The sequence below is a fragment of the Tetrao urogallus genome (assembly GCF_951394365.1).
Source record: "Tetrao urogallus genome assembly, chromosome: 3".
Classification (NCBI taxonomy): Eukaryota; Metazoa; Chordata; class Aves; order Galliformes; family Phasianidae; genus Tetrao; species Tetrao urogallus.
The window spans coordinates 69,270,324-69,292,756 of NC_136815.1; the positions used below are offsets into that span (position 1 = coordinate 69,270,324).

At 38.3% G+C, this 22,433-nt stretch overlaps 1 protein-coding gene across 1 annotated transcript in view; it reads right to left on the reverse strand.

Annotated features, from left to right (window-relative positions):
* Nucleotides 1-3,141: 3,141 nt before the first annotated feature.
* DAP (death associated protein) overlaps nt 3,142-22,433 on the reverse strand; it is a gene marked incomplete at both ends in the record, with an annotated part of 37,650 nt that continues 18,358 nt past the window's right edge. The window contains 2 exons of the mRNA XM_079533602.1: nt 3,142-3,261; nt 4,918-4,960. Of these exons, the coding sequence (XP_079389728.1) occupies nt 3,142-3,261; nt 4,918-4,960 (163 nt within the window). The remainder of the gene's footprint in view (nt 3,262-4,917; nt 4,961-22,433) is intronic.

Here is a 22,433-nt window from a genome sequence, read left to right on the forward strand (position 1 = left end):
AAGGGTTGGCAGCTGAGGCAGAAGTCTCTCACTGGAGATCCCTGCTTACCAGAGGCTTTCCAAAGGTAAGCTGTTTTTCTTTTTTGTTTCTGTGCCTGTTTGGATTTGTTCACGTTTGCTGTAGCCTAGGATTGTGCCACTCTGCTGTTATTGCTGTACTTTTCATCACATTATACCATTAGAGCATTACACTGTAGAAGACAGGGCTTGAAATAGTTATGGGCACACAATGCCTGGCATTGCATTTATGCATTTTCTCAAAGTTTTGATGAAAGATAACAGTTTTTGAACAACGTAGTGCATTGTCACATGACTGCTGAGGGTAAGGATGAAACAAAGCAATATTTACAGGGCATTAATCAGTTGTATTTACTGAGGCATCATGTATGTTTAGTACATACACATTACACATACATTGAACATGGAATGCTAAAAGTATCAGAGCTTCCCAAAGCCCTGTGGTCACTTATTTCAAGTTCTCTGTGAATCGCCTGCGTTATGCAGTGCTACCTGTTGTGCCGTGAGGTGCTTGTCAATTCAGTTACAAAATTTTCTTTTCTGAAAGACGAGCTCAAAAACCAGCAGTAAATGTGAAAATCTCATTTCCCTTACTGTACTGATTTGGATTCTATATTTTCACCTAGACCTAGTGGAGCTCTCTGATTTTTATAGCAACTCACCTTCCAATTGACAGAACCCCAAAAATTTCACCACCATGTCATAAAATTCCCTAATAATTTTCACTACCTATTAAGCGTGGCATTCTGTAATAAAATCCCACTGAAGCTCCCCTGCTGGTTTGTTTTTGTACTTACAGAAAAATTAACCCAACATACAATCTCAGGCTTTATTGCTGTGTTACTGCCACATTGACAATTTCAGGATAATTCTTTTGCAATAGTTTCATGTAACATCTGAACATAGGCTGTGCTTGTATGTGACTGTGATTATACTTATAAGTATTAATATCATCAGACAATCCATATGACTGATTATGATTCTTTATTTTCGGCAAGATAATGCATTGGTAAGGACAGCTATGCATGAACATGGATATCTTCCAACCATACATAATATGCTTTCATACAGAGACATTTTCTAGTCATATAGCGAATCCCGCAGTCTAAAAGTGACTAAAGATATCTTGAGAATCTTATTTCATTGTACAAACTTATATACCCATCTAAGCAATCAAAGACAAATTTCTGATACTGTCTATAAATGCTGTATATATTGCATTAACAGCCAAGAGCAGTTCTTTCTAACTCAAAAACTGGAAACATGGTGTTGCTTGCATAAGGTAGAAGCACACAGAATAGAGCTGTCTGAGCCCACCAAATGGTGTGCAACTATTCTGAAGTATTTTTAGTTTTCCTCTACAGTCAATGAATGGAGTCAAGAGCAATTCAGGCTGTCTTGAAACGTGCTCTATTAACTGTTTTGACTACAGTTAGAGTCTACATGCTACCTCAGATGTAGACATAAAAACAGGAGAGCTGAATGCCACCATTCTTAAACCAGCAGCTACCAGCATCAAGTGACCATGAGCACCAGCTGATGGGCTGATGCAGCACACTGACAACTACTGGCTGCACTGTCCATGAGACTGTAGTCTCTCTGTTCTGAATCTGCTGGTGATTTAGCTCATAAATATGTTTCATGAGGTTCAACAGTTCTACCTTCAAGGATAAATCACTCATGCGTGAATCACGTGTACACTCATGAGCAGCTAAGAACAAGGCCTCAGAAGTACCGACATCAGGAACAAAAAAGAGTATTTCATAAAAAATGCATATTCTAATGCAGACTAATTCTTATTAACAACACTCGCTCCTTAAGGCAAGTACAGTTATCTAATTAAACTGAAAATAAGGACTTCATACACAAATCATAGGTCCCCTTCCTTGGTGCAGAATAAATACATCCATGCCTGTCTCTTGCAATACACCCTTTGCATTTCAAGCCTAATATAGATGGCCATACCAGGTCCCTTTCACATACGTGACACAAGTTATTCCACTTGTGACATGGGCTGTATTTCAGTGTTTTGCTCCTGTACTCACTTTTTTGAGACTGCTAGAAGTCTTATAAACTCAACAGGGCATTAAAACCTGTACTAGTCAGTTAAAAACAGAAGTACATTTTTAAAATGTAGGTGGAATGTTTAAAAATGACTTTCCTGGGTTTTATAGAGATGAAGAAGGAATTGGCTAGAGCTTGTTTTTTTTTTTTTTTTAATTTCAAACTGTGTAATTGACATATTTAACTATGTGGCCTAACCTAATCCGATTGCTCTGTCTGAAAAGTAACTTTCATTCCTTTCATTAATAGTATTTTTTAAAAAAGATGCATAATGGAGCTTAGCTCATGAAGTTAAACACAGTAATAGTGTAATTTAAAAAAGAAAACAGATTTTCTTCCAGTTTAAGTTCAGTTCTTGAAGGTCCTGAATTCCTTTAACTTGTTGCTGGATTTGAGAAATCATCACCTAAAAAAAAAAAAAAAAAAAAAAAAAAAAAAAAAACCAGGCCTGTGAGGTCACAGCAGCAGCGTGCTTGTAACTCTTGACTACTTCTTTGCACCCACACAGAGCTTGCACAAAAGAACTGCATCAAGACTAGGAGTGCAAAGGGGTGTAAAAAAGATTCAGCTGGATTTCTGCCCACTTGTGATCTAACATCTCAGGGTACTGAAGACTGCAAGACTGTATTCAAGACAATCACTAATTTGTCTCAACACAACAAACTCCCATATAACAAAAGTACCAGTACAAAGGGGATGTTCTCTACTGGTTTAGCATAAAAGCTACATTAACTATCGGCTATTGCAATGCCACATCTAAAAGCACAAGTTTTAAGCTCACTAATCATAATTTTCATCTTGTCAACCAGACAGTCTTATCAAAAAACCACCCCTGATCAGCAAATACTTAATAGAAAAGGGAAAACTTTCCATTTGGTGCATCAACTCAATAACGTTTTTGTTCTTCCTAACCCTTGGGAATTAAAGTAAAAAAACAGAACAGGGTAAGATTTTAGAAGTCAGTATTATTGATCTGATTGTGTGAACCATGAAAGGTCAAGAACTTCTCTCAAAAACATATTCACTGATGGCAGTTTGGCTGAGATTTTTGTGGTGAGCTCACTTGCGAGGTTGGTGGATGTGCTGTTTGACATGTTGAGGGTGAGGAAGCTTTTCCACTGAAGGATGTGGTTTCTGATGAGCCACCTGAGCAGCTGCTGGAGGGAAGTCCTTATCGCCCTGTTTGAAAAACACATTGGGAAAAGTTTAAGTAGTATTAAATACGTTCTAGTTCAAGTGGATACAAGGTTTTTAAAGCGTGAAGAGAATATGAAAAAACAGTGCTGCATATTCCTCTGAAGTCCTGCCAAGCATGTATTATCTTGCCCTTCTTGCGGCCAACTTCAGTACTTCATTTGCACAAATCTAACTTCTTCCAGTTATACGCAGCACCTAAGAATGCAGTATCTTAGAGTGATTCAAGGGGGAAAAAAAATGAACTTTATATCTTCACCACTGAATAGCCCCTTGTGTCAAGTCACTGCCAATGGCTCTGTATAGTCAGATTTACTTGATTTATTTGTTTTCACAACGCCATAAAACAAAGGAACTATTTTACAAATAATTTGAGGCAGCCTGAAAATCTACCTGCACAGAAAAACCAACTGCAGTAGCACTAGTTCTGCAGGAAGAAAGGCACTACCTAAAACTACTCTTGACTCAAACCTTCAAGCTGCCTACCTTTTAACTTCCTCTTGTAACAAGGTCTGCTAATCTGTTGATACTGTTCTAGAGTATCAGTTCACATGTAATACCTATAACTGACTTAGAATATCTTTTCTAGGGTTAGTACTGTTTGATTTTTCAAGTAGCAGTGGGAAACAACTACTACCAGTCCTTGATGACAAAGAACAGCACCACAACATCCCTACTTAGAAGCTGGGACAGACACAAGGCAGAACAGCCTGTATTCCACTTGTTCAGAGGGTGGCAGTGTTACAGAGATTTTGTACAAAGCAGATGCCTCAGACTGCTTGTTTCTCACCTGATCCCACCTCAACCTACTTCAACTTCCTCCATTCCATTCTGACAGCATTTTTTTTTTTTTTTTTTAAATCTTGATCACCAGGTTAGCACTTAACATGTTTTTCAGTTTGTAGACTACTTCAAGCTGTTTCTAATTTTCAAACATCTCTTCTTGTCAGACTTGACGCTTTCTACCTTCTTGCTCTTTGATGCTGATGTTTGTCTCTTACATATTTCTCTGGCACCTTGCACCCTGTTGTTGCAGACAGATTATGTAAAAACAACTCCTTCTACAACTTGTGAGTAGACAGGTGAACCATATTATGCACCCCAGTGATAACCATCATGACTAAAGGCCTGTCACAATGCACAAGGAAGGAATTACTGATCAGAAAATTAACAGTTTATATTAGTGATTTAGCTTACGGATTTCCAAGTCTTGCTTGTTGTTGCAATTCTATGTACCCCAAGGCACATATAGCAGCATAATGCCTTCAAACACATACCATCACTGCCAGAAGTGCTGTTACAGATCACACTATAGAGCAGATTTAAATGCAACTGCTTTCAAAGAAAATCAATGCTGTAATATCTAGCTTAGATATGAAAAGAAGATCAAATAAGCTTTAAGTGCTAAAATTCAAAGAAAAATGGCAGAAGCCTTTTCAATAAATAATTTCAATTTCACACACACAAAAAAGCTGAAAAGAATGCTCAAAGGGACATAAACAAATACACAAAACATAAAGACTTTTTCTCATAAAAGAGAGAGGGGAATGGAAAAAGATTAATTTTGCTCTGGTCAGTGATTATTCCGAAAAGCCAACAATCATATTTCTATGGTTAAAAGAAATTTAATGGTAATCTTACCCTTGCTATGACACCAGAGATGAACACGGTTGGTTTAGGTGGGCTGAAAAAAATAAGAGGGATGAATTGTACAAAATTCTCAGAAGGTAAAAATGAGAAGCACATCACATGCATAATAAAAAAAAAAAAAAAAAAATATATATATATTATATATATATATATATAAAAAAGGCATTCTTGGAATTAATGTTTTAAAAAAAAAAAAAAAAAAAAAGATAAATTTGCTCTTCAAATGACTTTTGTTTTACTACCACTTTCTGCAGCCAAGAACAGTGATACAGACCTGCAGGTTTGGGCTGCTATTACTATGTGTTAATTGACAGAAGTAAAAGGCTAGTCCAAATGCTCTGTGTTACTTTCTTAATCTTAAGAGTCTTGGTTTGTTTGCATTGGCCTATTAATCCTCAAATTCTATATATAGGCTGCCAGCAGTATACTTTAGACTCAGTATGTCTGTACTGTAAGAAACAATGAAAACTGTAGCTGGAGTAAACCTACTGCTGTCATGGAAAATGAAATAGGATTCCAAGTCTTATAAAAAAAACCAAAACCCATACTTTAAATCACAGACTTTCATGCAGATATTTATCTACTCTCTTACACAGAAGAAGAACAATGTCTGTAATAAAGCAAATGTTTAAAAAAAAAAAAAAAAAAGTCTGCCCCACTTTTTCATTTGCAGACCTCCATTTGCATCAATAGATCCATATTCAACAGTAGAATTTGATTCCGAAGCTTGGGCAACGCATGGGATTAGATTCTCTGGCCTATAGGTCTCCTGATTAAGTCATGGCACTGCCAGAGCTTCTGAACAGCCTAGTTACTTAATAATCATTGCTCCTCTTCAAATTTTTAGAAAGTTAGCAAGACATGATTAGAAGGAGAGAAAACAGGAAGGAATTTCTGCTTTAAAATACTTCCATTTTAGTAGTATTTCCTGTGATGAGAAAAAGTATTTTGATAGCTGTATTAGCACCTGTTTGATCTCATTTTCTGCCAGTATAAACTAATAACCAGCAAAGATCAATAGCAAAATGCTTTCATTTTATCCTGATTTTGCTGAGCCAATTAGTACATTACAGTCTGGATGTAAAGTAAGTAATAAACTGAAAGAAACAACTCTGAGAAAATACAGATGTACTGCAGTGGCTGCTGGTTCCATTCATAAACTAACACAATGATATTATATAGGAAATGAACAAGAAATGGAGAAAAAACAAGTAGCAAGTTGTTCTTCAATTATACGTGGGATCTGGCTTTAATCACACTCAGAGGAATAGTTATTAGTTTGGCATCATATTATTAACAATATGGGATAGTGAGAAATTCAAATCAGGTGGATTTTTCCTATGTTCTTACAATAATAGTGCAGCTCTCACTATGCCTATGTGCTGCATGAAATTCAAATCAACATTTCCTAAATAAAAAAAAAAAAGAAGCCTGTGTATGCTGAATGTGTTATGGCTTGTCTGTCTACCACCACGCTGTATTATCTGCTCTAAGTTCCATACAAATTAAATGTTCCATGCTTTTGGCCAAAAATAAAACCCAGAAGTGTAACAGCTGTAGCAAAATGGGTTTTTCAAGGAACTTTTCCCACTGCAAATATTAAGTCTTCTCAGGAACTTTGGTCTCCTATTTAGAAATGCCAAGCTGTTATTAATCAAAGGACCTGAGCTTACAAGTGGTAAGCTCCCTGGGTATGCAGTAAGTTGGATAGAGTTAGAATACCTGGTGTGTTTCAGCACATATTTTTCACTTACTTGTATATTCTTTTGTCTAAGGCACAAGGCTGAAGGCCCTTTAGGGATCATTTTCATAGAAAGTACAAATAAAAGCCTGTCAGAGATCTATGTTTCAGGTACTACAGCAGATGTAGTTGTCTATCTCTATAAAGATGACAAAAATCAGTAATGCTGTTTTCCTGGTAAAAACTATTTTCCTCAGATACGAGGAATTTAACTAGAACTCTATCATATTTAACCCTAACCTATTTAAACTTGTTTGTATACAACTGATTCCAGGACTGTCTTTAATTGCATTCTCTTATAAGATAGTAATCAGATCCACCAAAATGTCTCACACTAAACTTGTCCCAGAGTTAACACAGAACGTTTCAGGACAGCACAGGGCAATATGCTGACAAAAAGGGTATAATCAACCTACTTGGAAACCAGAGTATCTACATCCAGATTTGCCTGGAGCAAATTTGACCTTCATTTCCTAATGTGGTGCAACAAAGTACAGTGCAAGGTTTTGCACTTGGGTCAAGGCAATCCCAGATATGTATACAAACTGGGGGAAGAACTCCTGAAAAGGAGTTGGGTGATTCTGGCTGATGAAGAACTTAACGTGAGCCAGCAGTGTGCTCTTCAATTCGGATAGCCAGTGGCACCCTGAGTTCCATCGGAAGAGGGGTGGTCAGCAGGCACAGGGAAGTGCTTATCCCCCTCTACTCCGCCCTCATGAGGTCCTAGCTGCAGTATATCCAGCTCTGGGGTCTCCAACACAGGAAAGATGTGGAGCTGTTGCAGAAGGTCCTGAGGAGGGCCACGAAGATGATCCAAGGGCTGGAGCACCTCCTGTATCAAGACAGGCTGAAGGAACTGGAGTTGTTCAGACTGAAAAAGAGAGGGCTGAGGGGAGACTCACTCCAAATATTTAAAGGGAGTTTATAAACAGAAGGCAATCAGCTTTTGACGCGGTAGATAGTGACAGGACAATGGGGAAGTTTTTTTACTGAGTGCTGAAATGCTGGAACAGGTTGCTAGAGAGACTGTGGATGCCCCATCCTTGGAAGTGTTTAAGGCTGGGTTAGATGAGACCCTGGGCAATCTGATCAAGTACTTGACCTAGTGGCTGGCAACCCTGGCTGCAGCAAGATGGGTGAAATTTGATGATCCCTCCAACCCAAGCCTTTCTACAATTTCCACCCTTGTTTGTCCTCTTCCTGGCTTTCTGATCAGATTCTTGCTGGGTCTGCAGCTTTCAGACTGAAGAACATTAGACTTCCACTTCAAGCATTTCTGTTTTTCTTTTCTGGTTGACCCGAGTAACCATGCTCAATGAATACTGTAATGAGGCATCCTCTCTGAGAGGATCACAAAGGCAAACAGGTGAACACTTCACTCCTCCAGAATAAACATCATCTGACCATTACATTCATTTTCATATGCTAATTATCCCTTAGCAGCTAAAAAGGCACCAGGCGGGCCAGAAACATCAATGATTGAGCGTATCTCTATTTATGTTCTACGTTAAGGCCACTGGCATTTTCTTATTTCAATTAGATTACAGTGTCTCAGAAAAATCTTTAAAATTTTAATATTATTGATTATCTTGGATGATTCACAGAACCAGAATCAGGCCACAGCATATCTCATCACACATCTATACTAATGAGGAATCCAACTGACCAAAGAATGGCCTGGATAATCAGTCACTGATTCGAGCTTCAATTTCATTTTTAATGAGAGAAATCTTTTTACAGATGAACTTCTTTGCAATAAATTCAATCTCTACTGCCAGAGTCTCAAATCATTGGCTTTGTCAGACACAGATTAGCTGCCAGGACCATAATTTCATAATCACACTCCAGGACATCTATTGCAGTTGTGGAATTTCAACATCACTCACTATCACTCCAAACAGCCTACCAAAAATAGATATGAAAATAGAGAATGTGCACAGGCTATTATTGTCACAGTTGTAAAATATTATTAAGTACTTCAAATTCTGTTGGCGTTATAAATAAAGCACAACCTACATTTTTATTATTTCATAAGCTGCAGTGGTTGCTTTGAGGATCTGCTTAATCTGATGAAAATCGGTTTGACAGATGTTGTTTTGAAGATAAAGGAATGCTCTATCTAGGCATCAGTACACAAGAAAGCAAGAAAACATCACTTTGGGACAGAAAATGTGTTTGTTTATAAACATATAGGTTTTGAACACATTTAATGCACACATTCATTTACAGTTTAATAATAGCCACAGCTGATATTGGACAAGGAATACAACAGTAGACTTGCCAACACAGCTTATTACTTGTCAGTGCTTTCAGAGTCAACACTTAGTTGTTTTATTGTAACACAGAGAGGAAAGGAACACATCTGTCAAGATTTCAGTGTTCAAAGAACTTACCCAGATTTTATATGTGATGCTGTTAAACAGGTACAGTTCTTAACATCAGAATCTCAACTAGAGTCATTTGTCTTGACTGTGTTCAAATAAAGATTTTTATTATTTCATTTTAAGCTTAAGTAAGACCTTTATTTGACATTGCAAGTAAATCACAAAAAGAAGATGGAATACTTGAAAAGATCGTTAACTAGATGAAATGAGGCATTAATAATACTAGAATCTTACGTCTTCACCTTAGAGGGATTGGCTAAGCCCAAGTCTGACAGAAATATTGTAAAAACAAACACAGTGACATTAGAATAATAGCAAAATCTCCTACAGCCTACAGAAAATACACATAGATTACATTTAAAGCCTGTAACAGTAGACACCTTTAAAACATCACAGAATGAAAGACAGAACCTCCTGAAAACAAAGCAGTGTTAAGATCAAGAATTTAGGAAGATTCAACATCAGAATTAGGTATTTCTGTGACTTACACACATTCACATCAGGATAGAAACATGTAGAAGTTAGACAAATGCTGATGCTCTATGCTTGAAGTTAACCTCACAGTGACAAGGTCAGCAAAGAAAACCTCTTCTGTGCAGAGGTTAAACTTCTGTAATTCATTTTCCTTCCTGCCCTCAATGAAATAGCACAAGAAATTATTTTCCTGATACGTCTGATTCATCCGCAATTTATCTGAGAACTATAAATCAGAGTACGAGCACAGCAACAAGATTCCCAATATGGAAACACTTGAACAGGCCAGCCTGCCTTAAAAAGGATAGAGCCATACAGATACTAGTCTTTTGCTAGGCTAAGATGACTTTCCTGGGTTTAAAAAAAAGATTCCAAGTAAAACATATCATACACTCTAATTAGCAAGTTGTTTAGGCAACCAAAGTGAAAAACATGAAATAGGATGATCCACCCCAATTGTTCCCTCATTAGAGACAAATTTTGCTTTTTCACATCTTGTCCCACCAAAGCGGTCGCTCTATGAACAGAAATTTCTCCAAATTCTAATCATTTTCAATCAATAAAATGTTTGTCTTTAACTCCAGAAAAAAAAGGGTAGGATTAAAAACATTTTGGCGAGCTGCTCAAACCATCCGGCTTAATCTTGAAGGTTACTTACGGATTCATATATTCTGAATACAAAACATTAAAAGGTAACTGTTCTTAGTTTCAGTTCAATTCCTTCTAAAAAATGTTCAGATACTTCTTCATAGCGGAGCTTATCTGAATTTACATGGTTGCCTTTAATTTTGGTATTGTCGGTGAAAATGAAGTCTGAGATGATTAAAAAGACACTGAGATGATTAAAAACACATTTCTCAGCAACAGAGAAAGACTAACAAGCACACTGCTCATCAGCTTGCCTGAGATACTTTCCAATTGGTTATTATGCATTTAGGTTATTAATTTTCTGGACAGAAAAGTAATAATTAGCCTGACTGACTACCAGAGGGAAATATGCTAGTTGATTGCACTGGGACATGCAGTATCTGATATTCTATGATAATTTATCCTGCTGAGGTCATTTATTTATCTGCCATAACTTTCAAACCTTTAGGATCACCCACAGGATGGCACTGTTGAACCTCTGCTTAATGTGTATGTACAGTAAGGACAGAACCTAAAAAAAAAAAAAAAAAAAAAAAAAAAAAAAATCCATGTGCTGTGGCAAATACTAGAACAAGTAGAAGCAACACTTCTTCCTCTTGATGAAATGAAGAATATACATACAGACACTACCTTCAAAAAATAACTTCCTCCTCTCCATGTAGTAGTCTGTGTTCCAATATATTCTGTGAGATAGCTTTCACTCTGCTAAATGGTTGCTCTTCCCACACAGGCAAATGAAAGCAAGTTTTAAGGTAGCTCTTAATACCCTATGAGGGCATTTTAATGACTACTTGTTTCGCCATTCATATACAAGCAAATTGGGTGTCCTGATCTTTTAATGAGATAGCAAATCACTATTCATTACATTTAATAGAGACTGATTGACTTTCATTGTTCTTACATCCACTGTCAACTCGCTGCAGCGCATGGCCTGATTAATCTCACCAGCATCTCATTCATCTTTGTTTTTAGTGCATGCATTAGTGACAGAAGAAAATTATTTAAGAAAGCTATCTCCCTTCTCTAATCTGCATTGTTACACAGGCTGTACAGAGAGTACATTTCTCTTTCTTGCCTTCTTCTGACCACAGAATGAAGATCTAAGTGTTTCAGCTTTCCTACAGACTCAAGGATTTAAAAATAGACCACAATTCCCCAGCTGTTGGTTCATTTATTAGGGTTCAAACCTGTCATCCCAATAACTACCTCGTGAATGTACCTAGTGATGTACTAGTGAACATCAATGACAAACTTCACACAGGCAGTAACTGCAGCATGAGCCCACTTAGTACCTGTAGCCCTTTTGCTGGAAAAATGAAAGCTGTGGAAACTGACATAAAGCAAGTTTCAATAGTGGCATAACTGTAAGGAAACTCTAAAACAAAGAACTACGTAGAGTTGACTGTGAGCATTTGCAAAATGGCCAAAGACTACTCTGGTAGTGCAGAGGAGAGAATCAAGTCTTCTGCAATAGCCAAATGCTGAAGTGCGCTTCACTGTATGTTCCCATGACAGTAACATGGTTCCACACTAAGAATATGATGAGCATGGACCTGCACTGCATTGCCTCAGATTCTGGGACACATTATCAACCTGTGGCACTGCTGTAGCTTCTCCTCCTCCTCCCAACACATGAAAGATGGAGTGGAATTAGAAATAGAAACACTGTTACACTGTATTAGGAATACATGATGTCAGTGCAATGAAGGAGATGTAGAGATTAGAAGCTAATAAGAAGGCTAAAATCTCTCTGGTGAATCTCTGTTTGTCTCAGACACACAGTGGTGCCTTAGAATGTTTCAGCTATTGCTACTGAAATCTATACCTGACTCTTGTCTTCCTATATCTCAGGCCATTAACCACTTCAGTAGACATTCATGTTTCACTTTCCTGTTTCAACAATTGCAATACCATTTCTTATTAATCCAAACTACACAACAGATACACGCACGTGTCTCCATTTGTATAAACACATCCTCTTCTACATCCATGGCACTATTACAAGAAGCTGTCTTAACACTGCTTTACACCTCACATTCTGCAGTTGTACCCCTCTGTTGCGTGAAGCTCTCCAAAGCAAATACAGATGAAAATCCCCACGCAGCAGAAGATCATGACAAATTTTCTGTGCATTTCCTTATCTGGAAAAGCTCCCAGCATAACCAAGGGCATTTTGCAAGGTTACAAATACGCTCTTACAGTATTAGATTCCATGCTGAAGCCTGCGTGAGCTGCGTGTATTGGCCAGGATCTCACTTTAGTTCAAATCCTTCCGAAGTTGTTTACACAATTCTCTTTGCACTCCAGAGGCAAGTGAAAATTCTAGAGGAATACATCTCGCCATAAGAATAAGAAACTAGCAAATCTCAGAATCTGAAATTCCTCTTAGTTCAGCCATAGAAGGCAAAAACAAACAAACAAACCTGATCTTGCATTTAAAGCTCATAAAGGAGCATCAGAAGTCTGAATTCAAACATGCTTTCATCATAATAGTGTACATCTAACAGTAAAACAAGCGAAAACCAAAACCAACCCAACACCCTATTCACTTAGCACAGTGAAAGCTTTAGTATGACAAAAGACAAGGAACAAAGTTCTCTAGAAAGAAATCATAGAATGGCCTGGGTTGAAAAGGACCACAATGTTCATCTAGTTTCAACCCCCTGCTATGCGCAGGGCCGCCAACCACCAGACCAGGCTGCCCAGAGCCACATCCAGCCTGGCCTTGAATGCCTCCAGGGATGGGGCATCCACAACCTCCTTGGGCAACCTGTTCCAGTGTGTCACCACCCTCTGTGTAGAAAACTTCCTAAAAACTAACCTTAACCTCCCTGTCTCAGTTTAAAATCATTCCCCCTTGTCCTATCACTATCCACCCTTGTAAACAGTCATTCCCCCTCCTGTTTACACACTCCCTTCAAGTACTGAAAGGCCACAGTGAGGTCTCCCTGGAGCCTTCTCCAAGCTGAACAATCCTAGTTCCCTCAACCCTTCCTCATAGGAGAAGTGCTCCAGCCCTCTGATTCAGACAAGAGCATCTCTCTGTGTAAGTGAGCTTTGAGAAATTGAATCTCTCCAGATCAAGCGACCTCCACTGACCTGCCAGGAAGCAATCGCCTTGCTCCTCTACCACCATTACTATGCCTGCTCTGAGCTGCAGTAGTCGGTAAGGCAGAATCTTCATTTTTCATCTAGAAACATCCAGTTACCTGAACACAGAACAGATTGTTTCTTCCTTCTGTGTTTATCTTAGGGGTTTAATCCAGAAGGTCAACATTCGATATTACTAAAATAAACTGCAAACGTTCTACTAATGTCAACAAGACTGGAACTTCATACTGAGGAAAGACACAGGAAATGACCCCGAAGAAATCAATAGCAATGGGATTTAAAGCACTGCAGTCTGAGGATTTCAAGAGTAGTTCTTAGATGGTAAACTTCCACTCAGCACAAAATAGATGTTTCACTTTTTAAATGATAATAAAATCTGTGACAGTGCAAACGGGTCAACATACTGTTTAATCTAAATATAGTTCTGTACTAGTACTCATTCATTTAAATGGGATGTACAAACCATAAAGTAACTAAAATCTCCCAAATGTCAGTACTACCAGCAATTTTTCTGTTAATCTAACAAAAATGAGTGCTCTTTTTCTAGTTTAGTCTCTTAGGTCTGTCACACCCTGGTGCTCCACACGTTTGAATGGCATTTAATTGCTTCAACTAAAATAGCTAAGCCAGTTCAATTCTTCAAACAAGTATTACAGAAGCTGTAAGATAGCAGATAAACACTTGGCTCCATTGGTTTCTACATACATTATTAAACAGCCATTATAACATAGTTAGATCACATCTTCTTCTGTTTGTGATGCACACACAGCTCTGCTTCTTCAGCCTGCTTTTTACAGAACAAATAGATCAGTTTGAGGAAAGAAAACAAAACAAGCATCCACAGTCTCAGGTGAATTTACACTTATTAAACAACAGCAATAATGTTGGTACTTTATACTAGTAGTTTGTAATAGTATTTTATGCTGCTCGAACAAACAGTTTTTCACACAGAGGACAGGAGAAATAAAAACACTAAAAATGACTCCTTCTACCTTATCCACTACCTGGCAGCACAGTTCTGGCCAGAGCACTGTCTGCAGTTGTGTTTCTGCAACTGTAGCTGAAGGGTGTCCACAGCCAAGAACACAGCTTATCCAAAACACCAGCCTAGTGGTAAGAGTACCTCTGGGTACTGTATGCATAGTCTAAAAAGTGACAATATAATAATGGGACCTGACTAAATAAGTTATTAGCTTCTTCACCTTTGAAATCAGGGACAACTGACCTAAGCACTTATTTAAAAAATAAATTGCACTTACCTAAGCATCAATATAGATTAAATTTGCAAAAAAAATTCAGAAGATCTCTTGACATTTCTGTAGACTTTAAAGGGTCCCTTCTATTATACCGTATCTAATTGGACATGTAGACATTTTATAGTTTCACTTGCTAATGAGACAGGAGATAGCTTTTATAGAAATCCATCAATAACCAAAGGCAGAGGTCTCTCCTGAATCAGAATGCCATTTTTACTCCGTACAGGTCAACAGAGTAATGGAGTCCCAGGACATCACTGTGAAAATTAATGAAAATGTATGACACCAGAATGAGATTTTCAAATAATTAAAAAGCCAAAATAGTGATTATCAGAGTAAGTGCACCTTCTACTATCCAGGCAACCATGTGTGCCCCTTTGTAAATACTATAGTGCAGGACTTTTCATAATGTGTCATGACCGACAGTTTATTCTTTTCAGTTTTCACATTCTGAAGAAATATTTTCTAAATTTACATACTTCTAGTGCAAAAATGTACTTGTTACCTCTTAGCTCTGTTACATTTTCTTACATCCTTTCCACCACTCAGACTCTTCAGGCTATTGTGATTTACAGTTAAAACAACTGTATAGTAATGCTGGCTCTATTTTAAGAATTTCATATGAAACATCTCTATTTAGTTTTCATTACAAAAGCAAGTGCTTAGTGGAGCTCAACATCTGCAGAAGCAGGAACCACAGGACATTTTTAATGGTATTTTGGTAGAAGGTCTTCTCCATCACCTTCACCTCCAACTACCTCTGATAGTCTAGATCCCAAGGGCTAGCTCCCAAAAATAGTACATTTTGCTTGTTTTGAATGTTAACACATTAACTATGCACAATAGCAAGTAAATTATCAAATACTCTTTATTTTCAAAAGAGTGATGACTTTAAATAACATTGATCCAAGCCTGGTACATTCATGAAAAAAAACACCTCTAACTCACAGCATAATCACTTCATGTGTAAATAGAAAAAAAAATACAGGAATTTGGAATTTCTAGCAACCAAATTTAGCTGCAGGATGGAGTGTAAGATGAGGCACTGCCCGATTCAGTTGAACGCTTCTGAATTCAGATCATTATAGAAATAGCTGAATACCTTGGAAAAGAGAAGTCTTAAAGTACTTTAGAGGAACTGGACAATTTTGGATCTTAGCTTTCTTCTTCTTAATCAAAAACTTAGGGACAAAATTATAGATGTACTGCCCTGAGATGGCTAAATCAAAGAACACCAAGAAAGTATTCAAATGGTTAACTTGCCTGCATCAGGAAAGCAGACTATGAAAGAATGTGAACACTAAGAGAGAAACACACAGTAGAAATCAAATGGAGGGAAATACATACACCTGAGGAAGGTCTCACCTCCCATTAACACTCTAAATTCTGGGTTGGTAATTTATAATGCCATATACCAGTGTCAATCTTAAAAAAACAAAACCAAAAAAACAAAAAACCAGTAACGTGGATTACTACAGGTTTTAGTCAAAATATGATAGCTATGTTTATGAACCGAAAATAAGAGCGAAGAAAAGCCGCCACAATAATAGCTGATAGCTTTATGGCTTGTCTTTTATCCACCTATAATCCTTTAGCGTTCTTTCCCAAGATTACATTTTATAAACTGCTTGCTTTCAACCTGCAAACAAGTTTGCACACTTCATGTCAAATACCCACACATTCATTGTGACTTTACCATCACAAAAAAAAAAAAAAAGCAAAAAGACCAGGTGTGAAGAGAAAATCCTTAATTTAACAAAAGACCAAATCACTTTCTAATATTCAATGTCAGTATTTATGGCAAAATTGTCTATTAACCAATGTGGCATTCCTATTATTAACCCGCACATTCAAAAGAGATGACAGACCTCTCTTGTGCACACTTGCTCTGAATTCTTGCTGCTATGACATTAAAATTGACAGGAGGGTATTGGGCTCCTGTCGTATCTATTTAAAGTCTTCATAGAGAAGGAGTCCATTGAGACATACCCTAGGCACCTAGATGACAGCAGTGCTATTGCTGCTACATAATGGCCAGCTGCAAACTGAAGCTTAATTTTGTTTTTGTCTATCAGAGAGATCTCGTCTAGATACTCCCAGTTGCAAAGAAAGAAATATCCACAAATCTTACAGCAGTGATTCTCATTCATTACTGTAACACATCAAGGGAAGTAAAAAACTATAAAAGAGCTTTAAGCAAGAAAAGAAAGTTGTTTTGCTTTTTTTTTTTTTTTTCCTTTACTGATGAAACTCAGCTGCAAAGAACAGCATTGAACAGTGCAACACTAAGGGGATACAAGCACAATCCACAGCTCAGAAAAGTGCTCACCGTTTGTGGGTAGAAATAAAAAGAGCCAAGCCCATTCTTCCCAAAGACCAGATAGCTCATATTGTTTATTTATAAAGCAGTGGGTATTAGTACAGAATAGGCAACTGTAGAGGCAAGAAGAGAGAAGCAAACTGGGGAAAAGGGAAAGGAATAAAAGGGAAAAAAAAAAAGTGGTGAGACAGGAGGGAAAGTCGTATTCTTTGGAGCAGTGCTGAAAAAGTATCAAAAATAATTTTTTAGGAAGTGGCGGAAGGATAAGTGCCTGTTACAACGTAAGTGACAAGGCAGGAAGAAATATTCACAGAAAGCAGATCTTGTTACAACACCTGAAACCTGCAGGCTCATATGTGCCTGTTAGGAAACAACTGGGAAACCATTTAACAGGCTGCTGTTGCAGAGCACAACTGATTGCAACAGGATCACTGAAGCAAAATAACAGGATTGGTGAGCTCTGCAACAAGAGACTGGAAATCCTAAATGTAAGAAGTGAGGACTAGCATCCCACAGGTAATAATTAAACTGCCTTACCTCCAGATAGGTCGCAGAGATCTCTTACAAGGATAGCAGAGGACAAAAATCAAAAAGGAAGTTCATTCCAACAACACTGTCTGTTAGCAAGTGACAGAAGGGAAGCCAACCAGTGTCTCATAGCCAGGTACACACAGCACATTAAAATCCAGTGCCGTATTCGCCAATATACAAGGGAACAAATACATATTTGATGCTATTTCTGCCAGGAACACGAAAGCAGGAAGTTCAATCTACCTTTAGCCTCAGTAATTTGGAAAATACACCTGGGCACAAGTTCAGATCCCTCTGCAAGGTAATATCTCATGTATGAGAGCAAGCAGCTCTGATAACCTTCTCAGCAACTGATCAATGCCCAAAGACTCTCGTATTGATTTCACTTAATGCTATTTCATTAACATTTGACATATCAAGCAATTTGACCACCTGTTATTACCATTTCTTTTAGGTATGGTAATCTTGAGGAACAAATCAATTAAGAACTTGCACCAGGCTGGCAGGTGTGACTATTTCTTATCTTTCAGCCAACATGCATACTGAGAACTTCTGGAAGACTTCATGATGACAAGACTCAACTATTTCAGGTAGGTTGGGTTTTGTACAAGATCAATATACTAATGTAGAAATGTAAAGCTGTAAATTAGCAGTATTTAAGTATCCTGGAATATTTAGTGAATACTTACCTATTCAATATCTCAGTGCACACACAATGTGGCAGTTTCAAAAGCAGTTTCTAAACTTGGACTTGGAATCTGGGTTTACTGCATTACTACAACCTGCCATAGTTTCCAAATGGATTAGGTATTCACAATTTCACTTAATTTAAATAGAAACACTACCTCTGAAAACTGTGAAGGATCTCAATCAAGTAGGGTACTTGCCCCCAAGAAACCACTTCTGAATTTTCAGTAGAATGTGCAACTTAGCCTGAATAACCACTATCAGAGAAGCACATAACCCTTGAGAATAACATGAACAGAAGTTGTGCAAGAACGAGCAGATTAACGACAGCAAAGCAAAAGAGCTGATTGTCCACAACTATGTACTTGACCTTGGTTTTGTTTCTAGTCCATGTAAGCTGTTTTGCTACTGCTAAACATTACTTTTCTATGAATAATTTGGCTGCGATAAGGAAATGCACCACTGTGCAAAATACAGACTTGAAAGCCCAAGAGATCACAACCTTAAGCACAGAATGGACAACAAAAGCAGAGGCCAACTCATACTCTAGTGTTCACGCGACCTCACCCCTTCTCCCATCTTCCCTAGTGCCTTGCCTCACTGTCAGCTGTGGCTCTGCCAGCTATGCCAATAGATAGCAAGTTACAGATAACAGACCCATCACTACGGAGTTGCACGGTTCAGTGCTCAGGGCAGAACATCTCTAGAGGTTCAAATGCCCATGGCAATTTGCAGCTTCACTTGGAAGATCACTGCATTTTACTTGCTTTTAGGAGCACGTCACTGCACACACATCTATTTTGTGAACACACCCATTTACACCAGCACTCCTGTTGATCAGAAATTAAATCAGACAATTCGGACCAGCATGGTTGTGGAGATAATCAACAAGTGGCTTCCAATGGTCCCAGTAGCCTAATTAGGGATATTCTGAGGATGCATACACAAGGTTTCACCCTGAAAAGGCTACGCAACTCTGCAGGGCCACCCTGACCAACAGGTTGCTGCTTAGGTGTCTCCTCCCAGACAACAACAAAGAGGACAAGTGCTTCTTCTCAGATCACTCTTACTAAAGTCCACCACACTTCGGATTGCTTTAAAACTGCTCTCTTGGATTATATTATCCCTTTAAATGATATAAGCATACATACTATTTACACAGTTCATAAAGTAAAACTGTCTTCAATGATTCTGCCTATTTTTGAGAGCTAGAAGAACCACCAAATCTGAGAGACAAACAATGCTGAAAGAATAAAAACAAAATTACAGGGTTGTGACTATAGAGGAATCAATTACAGAATTACAGAAGGAATGAAGTTGGAAAGGACCTCTAGAGGCCATCTAGTCCAAACTGCTGCTCAAGCAGAGACAACTCAGAGCTGTTTGTCGAGGATTGTATCTAGGCAGCTTTTAAAGATCTAAAAAGAGGAGACTTCACAGCTGCTCTTGGGAAACCTGTGCCACTGCTATGTCACCTGAACAAAGAAATACCTCCCGATGTTTAGACAGAACTGCCTATGTTTCAGTCCGTTCCCACTGCCTCTGTTAAGTTTCATAGATTGACCAACACTAGCCTGATCATCAGGTAAGGTTCAGCCTGGGACTGACTGTCCTGCCAGTATGTACTTGTGAAGGATATTCTTTCCCAATGGGGAAAGAGCGTAGCAAGAATTAAAAAGTTAAACCAATAAGGAATTTAAAAAAATAAAACCACAACAAAAAACAGCACCACAACATTCAAACTCTGTATCAGTCTTGAGATATGTCTGCAGACCCTAAGAAGGTCAAATGACAGGCTGTACAACAAAATCAACTATTGAATTTTTTCATAGAATCTAAAATTATTAGTTGTTTCAATCAAGAATCATTTTCATCATGTTAACAGCTGTATGGAAAGCTCACCTACACAACTGCCACTGGAAGGCATTATACAATCTTAAGTGACAATAACGAAGCCTGTAAATCACAGTCCCTCTGTCCACTAATATTTTAATAGTGTAAACTGCTTCCTACTGGGATGCAGAGGAGAAGTTGGCAAGAATACTACACACACAGGTCAGCCTTAAGAGATCATTTATTTCCTCGTTTCTCAGAACTAGGCTGTGTATCAATACTAAAAGATCAGTTATCAACTCTGAAGAACCAAAATGCTATTCAGGGACCAGCCTCATTCCTCTTGGTTCAATCTTCACGTATAAAACCCAGACTCCCTGGCCACCTATTTCCACACTGCTGTTCAGCACAATAAGGTCACTCAGTGCACCCAACTTTCTCTTTGAGAACATCTTCCAAGATGATGCCTTTGTCAGCGAGATGAATCCCTTAACCATTGCAGGAAATGCTCTCTAAGCCGCCCAACTGCTTAGTTTCAACAGAGAGATGATAATCTTACATTCTCAATGTTAACTACACTCCAAATTTAATTTAAAACAAAACAACTCACACATTATAAACTACCTCTGTTTTTTTTCCCAAATATTTCAAAATCAGTACAAATTCAGCTGAGGATTGTTTTCTGCAAACACATGGTTCTTGGAATTCATCAAGTAATGGAAAGCAAAAGATAAAAAGGTAAGGACCTTGAAGTGCACAACAGTCACACAGTGGGATTCACATGAAATTACTCACTGGAACACCTCTAGCTGTACAGAAGTCAGAGCATATTACCTCTTAGTTTTAAAAAATTCATCCTGATGCTTCCTGAAATATTCATGCATGACTGACAGAAGAACTGAGACAGTTCCCACCAGGGCTCGACTTCCTACACAGCAAAAAGGCTACCTGCCCTCTTGTAGGTAGAATCCTTCTCACAGGAGAAGATGATTTAAAAAAAAAAAAAAAAAAAAAAAAGATGTAGCCCTGCTTAGAAGAGAGCCTCAGCTAATGCTCCTTTGTCAAGAATTTTCCCTTCAGTGTTTTGAGAAGGCAAAAACACGTGAGGGGTCCTGAAGGTGACAGCCGATAACATCTGTCCCATGATGGACAAAGGACACAGACAAGGCAAGACTAGGAAGAATTTTCAGGCGTGTGACAAGTCTGAATATTTCAAGCCCAAAAACTCATCTAAATTTCCCAGTGCTAAGTGAGCAACCAATGAGATATTTTATCTGTGCTTGTAAATTACTCTTTGAAAGCATCTGTGCTTGCATGTATCTTCTAGGCACGCACTAAAGCACAGCAAATACAGTTCACCCTGTACAGGAGTCCTCAAAACTTCATGGGCTAAATGGGACTTCCTACATCTTCAACAGACTGCAATATCCTCCCAAAACAACATAATACACCAGCCACGCTTTATTATCACTGCTTCTCTGTGATGTCTCTACTATATACCCTTACAGAGACAAATCCCAAGAGGTCTAAGTGCAGAAAATATGAACTTGACAGGTCAGGCAGGAACAGATGAAAACAAAACAAAACACAAACAAACAAAAAAAAAGTCTGGGATTTGTAAGAGAGGAAAAGACACCTGAAGCTAAACTGGAGAGAAACCTAAAACAGAGCACACCAAGTGATGAAATGCAGGTTGTACTTAATGAAGAAGAAATCACAGTTTTATAGCTAATATCCTATATTTTTCCTCCCAGAGTCCTGGTGAACAGCAAACTGAACGTGAACCAGTAGAGTTCCCTAGCAGTACACAAGGATGTGCAGACTGTGTGGGAAATTATCTTCCTCTGCTGAGGGCTGACTGGATCACATCTGGAATATGGCATCCAGTTCTGTGCCTCCCACACAGGACATCAATACAGTAGAGTGAACTTAGTGGAACCACCTAGATGATCAGGGTGCCAGACCACTCAACCTGTGAGAAAAGGCACGAGCTAACTGGTTTTGTTCAGACTGCAGGAAAGACGGCTTTGGGCCAAGAGCCTGCCACTACACACAAAGGAGGCTGTCTTCTGACATCTTAGATGAAGTCAGGCTCTAAACAGTGGTATATGGTGGCAAGATAAGAGAAAATAAGCATAAACTGGAACAAGGATGGTTGACACTAGCTATTAGGAGAAATATTCTTACCTAGAGGACAACCAATTCTGTGGCCTCCATCTTTGGAGGATTTCAAGACCAAGATAAAGGCCTGAGTATTCTGGTCATCACAGTTGACTCTGCTCTGAGGCTATTCTAGAAATCTTGAGGACTTCTTGAACCTGAATTACTACATGATCCAGACTCTGGCTTGTGTTTGTAATTTGCTACAGTTTACCTTTCACAGGGCTGGAAGGTTGAGTACAGGTCTTTAGATGGTACGTTTGTATGAAATGAATTTTCTCCAAGTTTTCTCCAAATAAGAAGAAAACTGGAAAAAACAGATTTGATCACACGACACCGTCACAATGATGAGCATTTTTAGA